The sequence below is a fragment of the Salmo salar genome, chromosome ssa10 (assembly GCF_905237065.1).
Source record: "Salmo salar chromosome ssa10, Ssal_v3.1, whole genome shotgun sequence".
In the NCBI taxonomy this organism is placed as follows: Eukaryota; Metazoa; Chordata; class Actinopteri; order Salmoniformes; family Salmonidae; genus Salmo; species Salmo salar.
In genome coordinates this window covers 114517133-114533528 of record NC_059451.1, presented here as the reverse complement: position 1 = coordinate 114533528, position 16396 = coordinate 114517133, and the positions used below count along the sequence as shown (strand labels likewise).

The 16396-nt window shown below is 46.5% G+C and overlaps 1 protein-coding gene and 1 pseudogene across 1 annotated transcript in view; both read left to right on the top strand.

Annotated features, from left to right (window-relative positions):
* Positions 1 to 522: 522 nt before the first annotated feature.
* Positions 523 to 16396, top strand: part of LOC106561613 (transmembrane protein 263) — a 41917-nt gene continuing 26043 nt past the window's right edge. The window contains exons 1-2 of the mRNA XM_014125733.2: positions 523 to 733; positions 1458 to 1566. Coding sequence (XP_013981208.1) covers positions 728 to 733; positions 1458 to 1566 — 115 coding nt within the window. The 5' untranslated portion in view covers positions 523 to 727. The remainder of the gene's footprint in view (positions 734 to 1457; positions 1567 to 16396) is intronic.
* On the top strand, positions 14009 to 15745 carry LOC106561612 (glyoxalase domain-containing protein 4-like; annotated as a pseudogene).

Genomic DNA, 16396 nt, shown 5'->3' with positions numbered 1-16396 from the left:
TCAGTACAGGCCATTCTACTGCCAGTGTTTACCTATGGAGAGTGCATGGCTGTGTGCTCGATTTTATACACCTGTCAGCAGTGGGTGTGGCTGAAATAACCAAATCCACTAATTTGAAGGGGTGTCCACATACTTTTGGTGATATAGTGTATAGGCCAGTAGGCATTTTGCCTTTTGTGCTTGAGAGGAGTATTGCTATATAAAATTTGGCCAAGTAAGCCTACGTTAACATTCGTTTTTCAAGTATTTAACAACTATCAATTTTCGCCATTTCTTAATTGTGTAAATAACCTACATCTCTGGATCTAGTCTTCTCTATCACCTTCACTGTAAATAGATACCACCTATATTGCACCTCATACGATTCCTCATTTATTTTTATTTATTTGTCTTTTCTATAGTCAGTCACCTAAAAGTGCCTAAAGCTGAACCAATATGCTGCTGCGGCTCCTCATTGAATCATTTGACTCGATGCTATCCCCTTCCGACTGAAAATCACCATTACAGCAGGTTACAGAAGAATTCCGTAAACATCCCAAGCGTCACTTCCGGTTACATTTTTGACAGCAAAACACTGCACATTTTAGCTAAACGAAACTCTGATCCTCGTTATATGTTTATTTTAACACATTTTGTGTTTCATGCTCCACATTTATTAGCCAATTTTACTTGTGTGGCGGAATTGACAGTGTTCAGAAAGAGATCAGTCTTCTGCTTCCAGTAAAAGATGAAAGTGAGTATATGGGGGGATTTTGTTTTTGTTGTAATCGTACCGTTAGCTACGCTTTTGAAATGCACGTCTTTGGTAGCAATCTCACATTTTCGCATTCAAGAAAAAGAAAATGTGTTTTTATTGCAATTGTATGACAGACGTTTCAGGTAGTGTACAATGCTGGTGTCATACAGGAAAATGAACACCGTGAACATCACTCGAGTTCCTCCCCCTTAATAGCCAGCCCACTGTGATGCTCTTTCAGTGAAAACAAGTTATTGTTTGTTTGCTACGTATGTAGCGACCTCACCTGCTGCAGAACATGTTGCTGATTACTTTGTGTTCGTGTGTTACAGACACGTGATACACAGCAGCCACTTTGACATGATACTGTAACAGTATTGCTGCTGTCTCTATTGTCGGGCCAATTATGAGTGTGTCAATGTAATAGGATTATGATCACAGTTTATATTCTATGATTCTCAATTCTCTAGATCAAACATAACGTTTTCATTTTAAGCTTTAAATTTTTTTTACTTTCTTTATTCTCAATGTATTTATTTGATCCCTGCACAATTGATCAACATAGGCATACTACATGAGATTATTATTATGTTATCATGAATGATGTCCTCATTTAAACTACGAAATGCAACTACCTATATGAGATATAATAGCCCAATATGATATTATTTATTCAGTTAGGCCTATGTGGATGCAGTTCTCACACTGACTTGTCATGTAGGTTCCTGATGAAAATGAGGTGGTGGAGGAAGCCAGTAGCAGTTCAACATCAGTAGACAACTCCAACAACGAGGAGATTCCTCCTTATCTACGTGAAGAACCTCCTGAAGGTACGATCATGCTCTCTAATCAATCAGATATATCGGAATTTCGATTCAAACTAACTACTGAAAAGGGCTTTAACATTGAAACATGTCTTTTTTTGTGTTTGTGTCTGATGAGTCCATTGCAATGAACATTAATCAACATGGGATATAATTTATATCCAACGTTCTTTGATGTGGATGTCTTGGTTTCCTTGCACCATGCTCTTATAGAAATATAGATTACATAAATTTAATGTCCACTCAGAAACCACTGTAACAGCAGTTTGTATTTGCTCTGAGAGGGCGTGCATCCGTCGTTCAGAAATAGTCAAGTCATTCGCCTCATGATCGTGTCTGATGATGCAGTATATCTCATGATGCAGTACAGCCTAACGACCTGCAGAGGGGCATATTGGCCAACAGAAGGTTTTGATCATCATTTAACATGCAACAACATAGAAACAGTAGGTGGTAGTGAAGCCATATCCCAAGACCTAGGCTCTATCTGTGATTTGCCGTGCTTATGTAACAGTGTAGGTTCCGTCCCTCTCTTCGCTCTTCGCTCGAACCAGGGACCCTTGCACACATCAACAACTGACACCCACGAAGCATCGTTACCCATCGCGCCACAAAAGCCGCGGCTCTTGCAACGCAAGGGGAAACTCTACTTCAAGTCTCAGAGCGAGTGACGTCACCGATTGAAACGCTATTAGCGCGCACCACCGCTAACTAACTAGCCATTTCACATCGGTTACACTTAGACAGGCTAAAATGTAAGGTCATTGGACATTACTTCAGAGTAAATGCTACATTTAATTCAACCAATTATTCTGCAGTACAACCTTGTATGCCAATTCGCATAAGACGAGACTGCGCTAAAATAAAATTATATGAGGCGATTGCTATCTGTCTGGTGGGGATAATGAGATATTTCATTTCTTCAAGACACAGGCTTGAATCCCAAATGGCATCCTATTCCCTATATAGTGCACTACATTTGACCAGAGCCCTATGGGCGCCAGTCAAAAGTAGTGCACTATGTAGAGAATAGGGTTTTATTTGGGACAAACAGAACTGTATGTAAATGACTGAAATCATGATCAACTAACTGCCTCATAATTATTCCAGATCTTCTGATACAGGCTATTGTTGGGTTCAAATACTATTTCAAATCAGAAACTATTCCATATCTTTAGAAACTTTTATCGTTGGCTTTAGTCTGCCTGGAGTGCCAGATGGGGTTTGCACTTTTCCAACTATTCTATTAGTTCAATTGTGCCAGGATAGCGCATTCAAGCAGGTGAAGTATTTTAAATAATCAAATAGTATTTGAACCAAGATCTGCTGTTAAGATGAAGACATTCATACATCTGTCTTTCACGCTAATGCCTTCCACTTTCCACACTTTCCTCCCAACACATTACATTAATCAGATCTAGGCCTAATTGTGCCTGTCAATATCCAACTTCAGTGGAAAGAAATGTAGGCCTAACTCACCTAACTCCTAGTCCCATGTGTAAAGAAAGCATCAAGTAAAATTTTATTTGTCACATGCGACGAATACAGTGACATGCTTACTTACAAGCCCTTAACCAACAATGCAGTTTTAAGAAAATACCTTAAAAAAAAGGCAAGAGATAAAAATAACAAATAATTAAAGAGCAGCAGTAAATAACAATAGTGGGGCGATATACAGGGGGTACCGGTACAGAGTCAATGTGGAGGCTATATACAGGGGGTACCGGTACTGAGTCAATGTGGAGGCTATATACAGGGGGTACCGGTACAGAGTCAATGTGGAGGCTATATACAGGGGGTACCGGTACAGAGTCAATGTGGAGGCTATATACAGGGGGTACCGGTACAGAGTCAATGTGGAGGCTATATACAGGGGGTACCAGTACAGAGTCAATGTGGAGGCTATATACAGGGGGTACCGGTACAGAGTCAATGTGGAGGCTATATACAGGGGGTACCGGTACTGAGTCAATGTAGAGGCTATATACAGGGGGTACCGGTACAGAGTCAATGTGGAGGCTATATACAGGGGGTACCGGTACTGAGTCAATGTAGAGGCTATATACAGGGGGTACCGGTACAGAGTCAATGTGGAGGCTATATACAGGGGGTACCGGTACAGAGTCAATGTGGAGGCGATATATAGGGGGTACCGGTACAGAGTCAATGTGGAGGCTATATACAGGGGGTACTGGTACAGAGTCAATGTGGAGGCTATATACAGGGGGTACCGGTACAGAGTCAATGTGCGGGAGCACCAGTGTCGAGGTAATTGAGGTCTGTCAGTACATTTTAGGAAACATGAAACAGAATACAGATATAAACTCTGCCTTCATCTTCTCTTTGAGAAAACTGTTTTTATGCCTCTCTCTTTTTTAATGTCATTTGTGGACACTACAAAGCAACTCATTTATGGTAATTCTCTTTCTGGAAACAAACAAACCCAATTTTTGGTCAAGGACTGGAAATAGCTGCAATCTGATTCACCAAAGTATCACTGCTGTATATTTGAAACAATATGTTGCTATAATTTACAGAGGCATTGCCAGAATGTGAAGTTATTACAGTATATCTGGTGATCAGGCTATATTAGGGCATTGTGCTGCTTTTGGGCTTTTCATCCCACGTTGAAACTATTGTATTGCATGCCAGTTGGTATGAGCTTGGTATGGTTATTTTAATTGCGTGTATCTGATGTCTGGTAAAATAACTAGGTTGCATTTCATCCCTATCCCAATAGTTTCCTCTCTGAATAGCCTATGTGAATGTTAAGTGTTTTACATCCTATAAAATTCTGCTTTTGACAATTTCCCAGCATGGAGTCAGTTGTCGTTATCAGTCTACAAGAGTTTAAATTAATATATTTTTCATCACCATCTTTCATAGGAGGAGAGGAACTTAAAGTGATTTTCTACTTTAGTAGTTCTTCATTTTACCCAGCTGCAGTTGAGAGCTAGTCTAAGACCCAGTACAAATCTGTGTTCTCTGTAACCCAAACAAACAGGATTAAAACAGAAAATGCACAAAAGGATATGCTGTGCCCATGTTCACAGAATCAGCATCAGTCAGCCAGTGTACTGTGCCCCTAGAACCCATCTGTTCTACTGGGCATGCCTTCTATGCTTTCTTTTCAATCATAGAAAGGTTGATTAGTTCCAGTGGGTGGCCATTGTATTGCATACTGTACCAGATTGAATAGGCCTAGTTGTTGTTTTTTTCTATTCGTTTTTTTATTGGATGCGATTGTGAACGATAACCATGTCAGGCATTAAATACATTTAATTGATCAATTATATCGTTCAGTGCAGCTCAAGGACTCCATCCTATAGATAATGTGGGATGTGAAGTTAGGAGATGTCTATTTACTTGCCATTATGTTCACCTGCAGTATGAGTACTGTACCCATCAGAAATAAATCGTCAATTAATTACATAGCTACTTGAAACAGTCATTCAAATGAGTCACACATCCTCAGTAGAAATCACTACAGCACGACCTTCACATCCCTTCCAAACCACTACAACACGACCTTCACATCCCTTCCAAACCACTACAACACATCCTTCACATCCCTTCCAAACCACTACAACACGTCCTTCACATCCCTTCCAAACCACTACAACACGACCTTCACATCCCTTCCAAACCACTACAACACGTCCTTCACATCCCTTCCAAACCACTACAACACGTCCTTCACATCCCTTCCAAACCACTACAACACAACCTTCACATCCCTTCCAAACCACTACAACACGTCCTTCACATCCCTTCCAAACCACTACAACACGACCTTCACATCCCTTCCAAACCACTACAACATCAGAACAGCCTAAAAGACAGGGCTTGTTTGTTCTTTGTCATAACTTCTTACCAAAGTTTCTCCAGCAGGTATCGGCTAGATTTCCATCTGTTGCGAGTTATTAATAGAACCAAATGAAGTTTGATCGACTTTTCCTCCCTGTTTGTCCTGTCGTGTTTTGTGGCGCGGTGTAGGCTGCTCCATCATGCTGACAGGTCCAGTACACATCAGGGGAAGATGGTGATGTTCAGAGTAACTGTGATGGATGGACTATCACACAGCTGAACTCTCAGCCAGACACTGTGTGTGTGTGTGTGTGTGCGTGTGTGCGTGCGTGCGTGCGTGCTACTCCCCCCAAGTCCTATCCCAACAGCCTGTCCACCTGTGTCTCTGCCTAGCTTTTCATTAGAAGGAGAACACTTCCCAGCTCCAGTCTTCTGTGTGACCCGATCCCAGACATCATGTAAGATCTTCATTTGAGCTAGTTTGCTAAAGCAGGAAAATAATCCTGCACAAACAGGAAAAGTGAATTGTTATGTAGATGATGATTATTAGGGGACATTTCTGTAGGGGTTGATACATCATGTCTTACATTTCAAAGTGGAAATGACAAACTTCAGAAGCCTTTTTAAAACTCAAATATTCTACATTGCAGGAAAGTTATCCTGCTACAGGGTGATCAAATTGTGTGTCTCTGTGAGGTTACACTGTATTAATCAGGGCAGCAGCGTGCTTTAAACGAGATCATGCTTTCCATGATTGTCATCAGTATTTTGAAACGATAGAGCCATTAGAGTTTTATCCTAATGATATAATCAAACAGAAGCCTATCACTGTGGCTTGTAATGGAGGGGCTATGAGTTATGTTGTTTATACTTCACAGCCCTCAGGCTGCTGTAAATGTATCCATCTCCTCACCGTGAAGTGTGTGTGTGTGTGTGTGTGTGTGTGTGTGTGTGTGTGTGTGTGTGTGTGTGTGTGTGTGTCCGTCCATCTCCAGCAAAGCCCTCCTGCGAGGAGTTGGGGGGAAGATGACCCTTCTGTGTTTAATGAGCAGGAAACACACACACACCCTATTTCCTACACTGTATGTAGTGCCTGTGTAGGGCCTAGGTAGTGCACTACATACAGTCTAGGGAATAGGGTGCCATTTCAAATTCAGCCCGTGTCTGCCTGCTTCCAGGAAGACCTCGCTTCAAATTTGTGTCACTTCGATGCGTTGTCGGCTCAGTGGAAATGGTCATTTGGCCACAAAATGCACCGTGATTCTGAGGTGCCAAATTGTTGGTTGAGGACAAAGCTCCACAGACTATCACAGTCCATCAGTCACGATCAACATCGCTGGTCTGACTGGGAGAAAGCTCCACAGTCTATCACAGTCCATCAGTCACAATCAACATCACTGGTCTGACTGGGAGAAAGCTCCACAGTCTATCACAGTCCATCAGTCACGATCAACATCACTGGTCTGACTGGGAGAAAGCTCCACAGTCTATCACAGTCCATCAGTCACGATCAACATCACTGGTCTGACTGGGAGAAAGCTCCACAGTCTATCACAGTCCATCAGTCACAATCAACATCACTGGTCTGACTGGGAGAAAGCTCCACAGTCTATCACAGTCCATCAGTCACGATCAACATCACTGGTCTGACAATATCACTCACCCATTCAAGTGTGGATCACACCATTGGCATACAAGCGTATATGATAGGCCTACTAAAGATTTGAGAATATAGATAGTATTATCCCAGGGATGGAACACAACTACGCCATGGTTTGTCATGAAACAGAAATACAGGAAAATATTTGATCACTGTTCACTGTGTTTATATCCCATTTGACTGCATAAATGTATTTTTATTAAAGACATCCCCTGAATGGTTGTTCACATCTCTGTGTTACTGTAAACTAAATCCTCCTCTGGGAGGCTTGCTAGAGGATACATGCAGACAGGAGCAAGTGAGGAGGCATTTGAACAAAATGATGAAAACAACATTTGCTGTCTCTTAGAGAGACAGAGACAGGGAGAGAGACAGAGAGAGAGACAGAGAGAGAGAGCAGAGACAGAGAGAGAGACAGAGAGAGAGACAGAGACAGAGAGAGAGACAGAGCGAGAGACAGAGAGAGAGATACAGAGAGAGCGAGAGAGAGAGACAGAGACAGACAGAGAGACAGACAGAGAGACAGAGAGAGAGATACAGAGAGAGCGAGAGAGAGAGACAGAGACAGACAGAGAGACAGACAGAGAGACATCGAGAGAGAATGTCTACTTGTCAAATATGAGCAATTTAGATGAAGAAAAGTGAGCTGTTTGTGTTGTGGATGTTCATATCCAATTATTTTCCACAGCGTGTTATTTTGCCTTATCAGCACGTTTCTGTCAGAAGGCATACATTGATAATGTGGTAGGGCTGACAGGTTGAGAGAACAACTCTCCTTCCTCGCTGCTGCTGTGTTCAAAGAACTGACAGTCTCTCTATAGCAGTCTTTCTGCAAGAACAATGAAAATCAGCAAGGCGCCAAGTCTGCCATCTGTGCTGGCAAATTATGACACTTCATTACTTTATTGGCCCATGTCTGTCCCATCTCTCTCCTACCTCTCTCCCACCTCTCTCCCATCTCTCTCTCTTGTCTCCTTCTCTCAACCTTATCTCTCTCTGAAACCCACAGTAGTTAGCCTACCTTTTGTAGCACAAGGAATCAGGGGTTAATCTAGCCAAATCTAGATGTAATATTTACCTTCTGTTGCTGGTCTAACACAATGTTTATGACAATACGAGCATCTGCGAGTATTTCCTGTGTTGGGTGGAGAAATGACCGAAACTGGCCTAACTCTGCCTAACTCATCTGTCTGGTCCTAAACTGGCTCAGCTACTCAGGAATTAAAGTCACATTCCTCGTCTGCCCCGGGTGCATGGATATTGAATAAATGAATTGATGGTTGCAGAGGAAAATGGAACTCAGAGCTTTGTCCCTCTTTGGTTTTCTGGGGACACAAAGGGATGCTAGTCTTCAAAGATACTACAAGCATTACCACCAACCAACGTGTACCAAGTAACTGTTCTGTAGTTGACAATGCCATCACTTCTGAATCCTGCTGTATCTCCTGCCATCTGGCCAGATCACAAGGACAACCATTGTAGGAGAGAGAGCCTTGGCTTAGATGAGAGCGGAGCACAGCTTTCACTTTGGTCCTCTTTGGTTTCCAGGGACACAAGGGATTGGTCAGAGAGACACGCTACAAGCATAGTCATCAACCAACCTGTCAAAAGTTGCTTTACTACTTCACAGTTCACCTTTCCTTTTCAATACTTCCTGTGTCTTCTGTTCTGCCATATGGCCGTAGCACAAGGACAGAGTAGACAGAGGATAGAGAACCTTGGCTCAGATTAAAGCACAGCTTTCGCTGTAAACTCCCAGGGCTCCAAGACAACCCAACACCACATGCCTTTGTGTGTTGAAGTATTGAAAATAATCTTTACCTGTAACCTCTGACCTCTCACCTTCCCATTGAAACCTCCAGGTGTACCTTACTGCATTATGCAGTGTGCTGCACGTAGTGATTACTTATTGATCATAATTACTTATTGATCAGTTAAATCACCAGATCAGCTTTCATCTCCGACATGATCAAAGGAAGCTGTCTGCCTACTATTGTCTCTTTCTCTGTCTCTGCCTCTCACTCTCTCTTTCTCTGTCACTGTCTCTCTCTCTTTCTCTTGTTCTCTGTCTTTCTCTCTCTTTCTCTGATTGTCTCGCTCTCTTTCTCTGTCTTTCTCTCTCTCTCTTTCTCTCTCTCTGTCTCTCTCTGTCTCTTTCTTTCTCTGTCTCTCCGTCTCTCTCTTTGTCTCTTTCTTTCTCTCTCTCTCTCTCTCTGTCTTACTTTCTCTCTCTTTCTCTCTCTCTCTCTCTGTCTTACTTTCTCTCTCTCTTGCTCTTTCTGTCTTTCTCTGTCTGTTTCTTTCTCTGTCTCTCTCTCTGTCGCTCTCTTTCTCTGTCACTCTCTTTGTCTGTATCTTTCTGTCTCTGTATGTCTCTCCCTTTCTCGGTCTCTCTCTTCTCTGTCTCTCTTTGTCTGTCTGTCTCTCTCTCTCTCTCTTTCTGTCTCTCTCTCTCTTTCTCTCTCTTTCTCTCTTTTTCGGCCTCTCTCTCACTGTCTCTGTCTTTCTCTCTCTTTCCCTGTCTCTCTCTCTGTCTCACTCTTTCTGTCTCTCTCTCTCTTCTCTGTCTCTCTCTCTCTTTCTGTCTCTCTCGCTGTCTCTCTCTTTCTCTCTCTTTCTCTCTTTTTCGGCCTCTCTCTGTCTCTGTCTTTCTGTCTCTCTTTCTCTGTCTCTCTCTATCTCTCTCTTTCTTTCTCGGTCTCTCTCTTTCTCTGTCTCTGTTTGTCTCTCTCTGTCTCTCTTTGTCTCTCTCTCTCTCTTTGTCTGGCTCTGTCTCTCTTTCTGTATCTCTCTCTCGCTGACTCTTTCTCTGTCTCTTGCTCTCTTTCTTTGTCTGTCTCTCTCGCTCTCGGTCTCTGTCTCTGTCTCTCTCCGTCTCTCTTTTTGTGTCTCTGTGTCTCTCTCTTTCTCTTCTCTCTTTTTCTCTGTCTCTCTCTCTGTGCATGCTGTGAGTTTTTTGGGGGGGGTCTGAGTGTTTGATGTGGAGTTAGATTGCCTTCTTTCTTGCTTTCCTTTTCTGTGTGGTTTTCCTTTTTCAAGGCATGATTAAGGTTATCATTATTAAATGTTTTTGTGATAGAACTAGGTATATTGCATTTCTTGTTGGAATTGCCCTGGCTTTGGTGGGGATAGCAACCCACATGGGGACCCCGTCCCTGTCACTTGGGCACGGCTTCAGGTGTGCTACTGAAGCTACTGTCACTGTGGAGGAGTTTCTGGTCCCTGTCACTTGGGCACGGCTTCAGGTGTGCTACTGAAGCTACTGTCACTGTGGAGGAGTTTCTGGTCGCCGTAGGAGAGAAGGTAGGATATGAAAATGTTGCTTATGCGTTGCGGATGAATAAAGCTGTGGTGGTTTTTCTTAAAGAAGAGAGTCTTGTTGATTGGATGGTTGAGCATGGTGTACTTCTTAAAGGTATGTTTATTCAAGTTACGCCACTTTTTTCTCCGTCAACAAGGGTAACGATTTAGAATGTATCGCCGTTTATTCCCAATGAGCTATTGGAGTGTGAGTTATTGCGGTTTGGGAAGTTTACGAGTTCAATTATGATTGTCCTGTTGTGTTTCAAACACCCGGCGTTGAAACAGGTTATGTCGTTTCAAACACCCGGCGTTGAAACAGGTTATGTCGTTTCAAACACCCGGCGTTGAAACAGGTTATGTCGTTTCAAACACCCGGCGTTGAAACAGGTTATGTCGTTTCAAACACCCGGCGTTGAAACAGGTTATGTCGTTTCAAACACCCGGCGTTGAAACAGGTTATGTCGTTTCAAACACCCGACGTTGAAACAGGTTATGTCGTTTCAAACACACGGCGTTGAAACAGGTTATGTCGTTTCAAACACCCCGCGTTGAAACAGGTTATGTCGTTTCAAACACCCCGCATTGAAACAGGTTATGTCGTTTCAAACACCCGGCGTTGAAACAGGTTATGTCGTTTCAAACACCCGGCGCTGAAACAGGTTATGTCGTTTCAAACACCCCGCGTTGAAACAGGTTATGTCGTTTCAAACACCCCGCGTTGAAACAGGTTATGTCGTTTCGGCGACAGTTTTTTATGTTTTTGGACTCACGTGAGCATACTTTGGCGGTATCGTTTAAAGTCAAGTATGACAACAGACTATATATGGCTTATGCTAGTACAGGTAGTCAACGGTGTTTTGAGTGTGGGGATGTTGGTCATAAATGACATGCTTGCCTGAAAAGGGAGAAGGCGGAGGGAGGGGCGCAGGTGGTCCTCGTAACGCCTGGGCCCACTGATGTAGAGAGAGGTGGTCCTCGTAACGCCTGGGCCCACTGATGTAGAGAGAGGTGGTCCTCGTAACGCCTGGGCCCACTGATGTAGGGAGAGGTGGTCCTCGTAACGCCTGGGACCACTGATGTAGGGAGAGGTGGTCCTCGTAACGCCTGGGCCCACTGATGTAGGGAGAGGTGGTCCTGTAACTCCTGGGCCCACTGATGTAGGGAGAGGTGGTCCTCGTAACGCCTGGGCCCACTGATGTAGGGAGAGGTGGTCCTTGTAACGCCTGGGCCCACTGATGTAGGGAGAGGTGGTCCTCGTAACGCCTGGGACCACTGATGTAGGGAGAGGTGGGCCTCGTAACGCCTGGGCCCACTGATGTAGGGAGAGGTGGTCCTCGTAACGCCTGGGCCCACTGATGTAGGGAGAGGTGGGCCGACAGCGCCTGGGCCCACTGATGTAGGGAGAGGTGGTCCTCGTAACGCCTGGGTCCACTGATGTAGGGAGAGGTGGTCCTCGTAACGCCTGGGCCCACTGATGTAGGGAGAGGTGGTCCTCGTAACGCCTGGGCCCACGGATGTAGGGAGAGGTGGTCCTCGTAACGCCTGGGCCCACTGATGTAGGGAGAGGTGGGCCTCGTAACGCCTGGCCCCACTGATGTAGGGAGAGGTGGGCCGACAGCGCCTGGGCCCACTGATGTAGGGAGAGGTGGTCCTCGTAACGCCTGGGCCCACTGATGTAGGGAGAGGTGGGCCTCGTAACGCCTGGGCCCACTGATGTAGAGAGAGGTGGGCCGACAGCGCCTGGGCCCACTGATGTAGGGAGAGGAGGTCCTCGTAACGCCTGGGCCCACTGATGTAGAGAGAGCTGGGCCGACAGCGCCTGGGCCCACTGATGTAGGGAGAGGTGGTCCTCGTAACGCCTGGGCCCACTGATGTAGGGAGAGGTGGGCCTCGTAACGCCTGGGTCCACTGATGTAGGGAGAGGTGGTCCTCGTAACGCCTGGGCCCACTGATGTAGGGAGAGGTGGTCCTCGTAACGCCTGGACCCACTGATGTAGGGAGAGGTGGTCCTCGTAACGCCTGGGCCCACTGATGTAGGGAGAGGTGGTTCTCGTAACGCCTGGGACCACTGATGTAGGGAGAGGTGGTCCTCGTAACGCCTGGGCCCACGGATGTAGGGAGAGGTGGTCCTCGTAACGCCTGGGCCCACTGATGTAGGGAGAGGTGGGCCTCGTAACGCCTGGCCCCACTGATGTAGGGAGAGGTGGGCCGACAGCGCCTGGGCCCACTGATGTAGGGAGAGGTGGTCCTCGTAACGCCTGGGCCCACTGATGTAGGGAGAGGTGGGCCTCGTAACGCCTGGGCCCACTGATGTAGAGAGAGGTGGGCCGACAGCGCCTGGGCCCACTGATGTAGGGAGAGGAGGTCCTCGTAACGCCTGGGCCCACTGATGTAGAGAGAGCTGGGCCGACAGCGCCTGGGCCCACTGATGTAGGGAGAGGTGGTCCTCGTAACGCCTGGGCCCACTGATGTAGGGAGAGGTGGGCCTCGTAACGCCTGGGTCCACTGATGTAGGGAGAGGTGGTCCTCGTAACGCCTGGGCCCACTGATGTAGGGAGAGGTGGTCCTCGTAACGCCTGGACCCACTGATGTAGGGAGAGGTGGTCCTCGTAACGCCTGGGCCCACTGATGTAGGGAGAGGTGGTTCTCGTAACGCCTGGGACCACTGATGTAGGGAGAGGTGGTCCTCGTAACGCCTGGGCCCACTGATGTAGGGAGAGGTGGTCCTGTAACGCCTGGGCCCACTGATGTAGGGAGAGGTGGTCCTCGTAACGCCTGGGCCCACTGATGTAGGGAGAGGTGGTCCTCGTAACGCCTGGGCCCACTGATGTAGGGAGAGGTGGTCCTCGTAACGCCTGGGACCACTGATGTAGGGAGAGGTGGGCCTCGTAACGCCTGGGCCCACTGATGTAGGGAGATGTGGTCCTCGTAACGCCTGGGCCCACTGATGTAGGGAGAGGTGGTCCTCGTAACGCCTGGGCCCACTGATGTAGAGAGAGTTGGGCCGACAGCGCCTGGGCCCACTGATGTAGGGAGAGGTGGTCCTCGTAACGCCTGGGTCCACTGATGTAGGGAGAGGTGGTCCTCGTAACGCCTGGGCCCACTGATGTAGGGAGAGGTGGTCCTCGTAACGCCTGGGCCCACGGATGTAGGGAGAGGTGGTCCTCGTAACGCCTGGGCCCACTGATGTAGGGAGAGGTGGGCCTCGTAACGCCTGGCCCCACTGATGTAGGGGAGAGGTGGGCCGACAGCGCCTGGGCCCACTGATGTAGGGAGAGGTGGTCCTCGTAACGCCTGGGCCCACTGATGTAGGGAGAGGTGGTCCTCGTAACGCCTGGGCCCACTGATGTAGGGAGAGGTGGGCCTCGTAACGCCTGGGTCCACTGATGTAGGGAGAGGTGGTCCTCGTAACGCCTGGGCCCACTGATGTAGGGAGAGGTGGTCCTCGTAACGCCTGGACCCACTGATGTAGGGAGAGGTGGTCCTCGTAACGCCTGGGCCCACTGATGTAGGGAGAGGTGGTTCTCGTAACGCCTGGGACCACTGATGTAGGGAGAGGTGGTCCTCGTAACGCCTGGGCCCACGGATGTAGGGAGAGGTGGTCCTCGTAACGCCTGGGCCCACTGATGTAGGGAGAGGTGGTCCTCGTAACGCCTGGGCCCACGGATGTAGGGAGAGGTGGTCCTCGTAACGCCTGGGCCCACTGATGTAGGGAGAGCGTCTGATGTGTAGCAGAAAAATATTCTTGTAGGAGGTAAGGTTAGATCTGGGGAGCCACTTCCCCAGACTGGTGAGGAGATGTGCAGCATGATTGATGGGGTACAGGAGGAGGTTCAGGTGGGGCTAGTCTCCCAGGTAGTGGAGGAGATGCCCGGTATGAGTGATGGGTGCATGTGGGAGTGTTCAGAGGGATGTGGCTGAGGGGAGTCAGGGGTCTGTGGCCTCAGTTGAGGAGGATCAGGAGAAGGATATGGACGTCTCTGTTGATATGATAGCATCTGGTGACGATGCAATTTACAATCTAGAGGAGGTAAATGGGTTCCTGGATCAGGCTTTTGTGAAATCTGTGAAATTGGCAGATGTTTTTTATGTTGATAAGTTTGTGAGGTCAGCTGTGGTGTTACAGAAGAGGGTGGGATTAGACCAGTTGAGTGTGAAGAAGCGTTTCAGCTTGAGGAAATTTGTTACTGCTGTCACTGCAACAAAAGGTAGTGGGAAACGGGGTAAGGTTAAGAGAAAATTAAAACAATAATGATTTTCATGCCTTATAGGGTGTTTTTTTCTCTTTGTCTGGTTTTTCTGTGGTTTCTTCTGCTTTTCCTGTATCTTTTCTATATGGCAATCAATTTCAAGGATCCTCAATCAACGTAGACAAACTGAGTGTGATATATACTTGGGTTATCATGGCTTTGAGGCGAGCCTTGCAGTTAGTTTTCAAAGTGGCTGACAGAAGCAAAACCTTTTACCGAGATGTGCTCGGCATGAACATTTCAAAGAGTTTAAAGAGGGATGTAAAGCAACTTGTAATGGCCCTTATGATGGAAAATGGAGCAAGACAATGATCGGCTTTGGGCCAGAGGAAGGTCGCTTTGTGGCTGAACTGATCTACAATTATGGAGTAGGACTTCCTGTGTCTGACTCTACAGTCTAGCCAGGCTGTCAGCAATGCTAAGCAGCTTGGTTGGCCCCTCACTGAGGTTGGAAAGGCCCTCTATCTGGCTGAGGCCCCAGGAGGTTATCACTTCTACCTGGTGGACAAAGAACAGCCTCCCAATGATCCCGTGCAGAAGTTGAGTCTGGCAGGGACTGACCTGCAGAAATCAATACACTGCTGCTCCTCCCTTCTGGGGATGAAGGTGAAAGAGAGAAATGAGGAGAAGAAGACTGTGCTGATGGGATTCACAGACACTCAGTGTAAACTAGAGCTTCACAACATTGTTGGGACAGTAGATCATGGGACAGCCTTTGGATGTATAGCATTCTCTTGTCCACGTGAGCAGTTGGCAGATCTTGAAGCACTGATGACAAAAGGAAACCATGAAATCCTTACTATCTTGGTTAGCCTGGACACCCCATGAGATCTGCATTGTTGTTTGAGCATTTATTGTGCTATGGGTTCCCAGACCCAATAAAGGTTCTTTAAAACTCAAACTCTCTGTCTCTTTCTCTCTCTCTGTCTCGTCCCCTCTTTTACTCTGCTACCATCCAAATGTGGCCATACATCCCATAAACAGACCCTGTCTGGCTGCTGTGGCAATGGCTCAGGTGATGGATGGATGTCTCTGTTAGATCCTTCAAAGCACAAACACTGACATGAAATGGTGTGTATGTGTGTGTGTGTGTGTGTGTGTGTGTGTGTGTGTGTGTGTGTGTGTGTGTGTGTGTGTGTGTGTGTGTGTGTGTGTGTGTGTGTGTGTGTGTGTGTGTGTGTGTGTGTGTGTGTGTGTGTGTGTGTGTGTGTGTGTATGAGATGAGATGTAGGAACTGAACAACTTTGATTTTTTTCCATAAATCCCAGCAGATGAGGGATTGGGTCCTGTCAGGGCCAGCAGAAATTCAGCCTTGTTTCTCATCCAGCCTCCCAGTCAGAGTGGGCTGACGGGAGAGTCTCAGAGAAGGGAGAGCTGGACCTAAAGCGGGCAGTCTGGGATTTGGGAAGCTGTTTAATGGTCATTTCAATGATTGATGTATACCCATTGATTCCTGAAGAATATAATGAGTTTAGCACCACTGTCTGTCTTTATTATGACCCAAAATATATGGTTTTATTACTCTGTTGTTTACAAACGACAAGAAGTTGAATCGCAGTCTGTACCTTTCAAAGCAGGCAGTATGGATGTGGAAATGAAATCACATGGAAACACACCATACAACAAGGGATATTACAAAAAGAAACAGGACGAATCACACATTTGATATCAATAAGCTACGGTGCTTAAAGGTTGCTGTTGACAAGACGTATTGCATGTTTAACCTTTTTCTCATTGTGAATCTGGAGGCTGCCCTGCTGAGTGGTCACTAGCTGGCACAGCCACAAAGTCCTCAACCCTAATCTTAACCTTAATG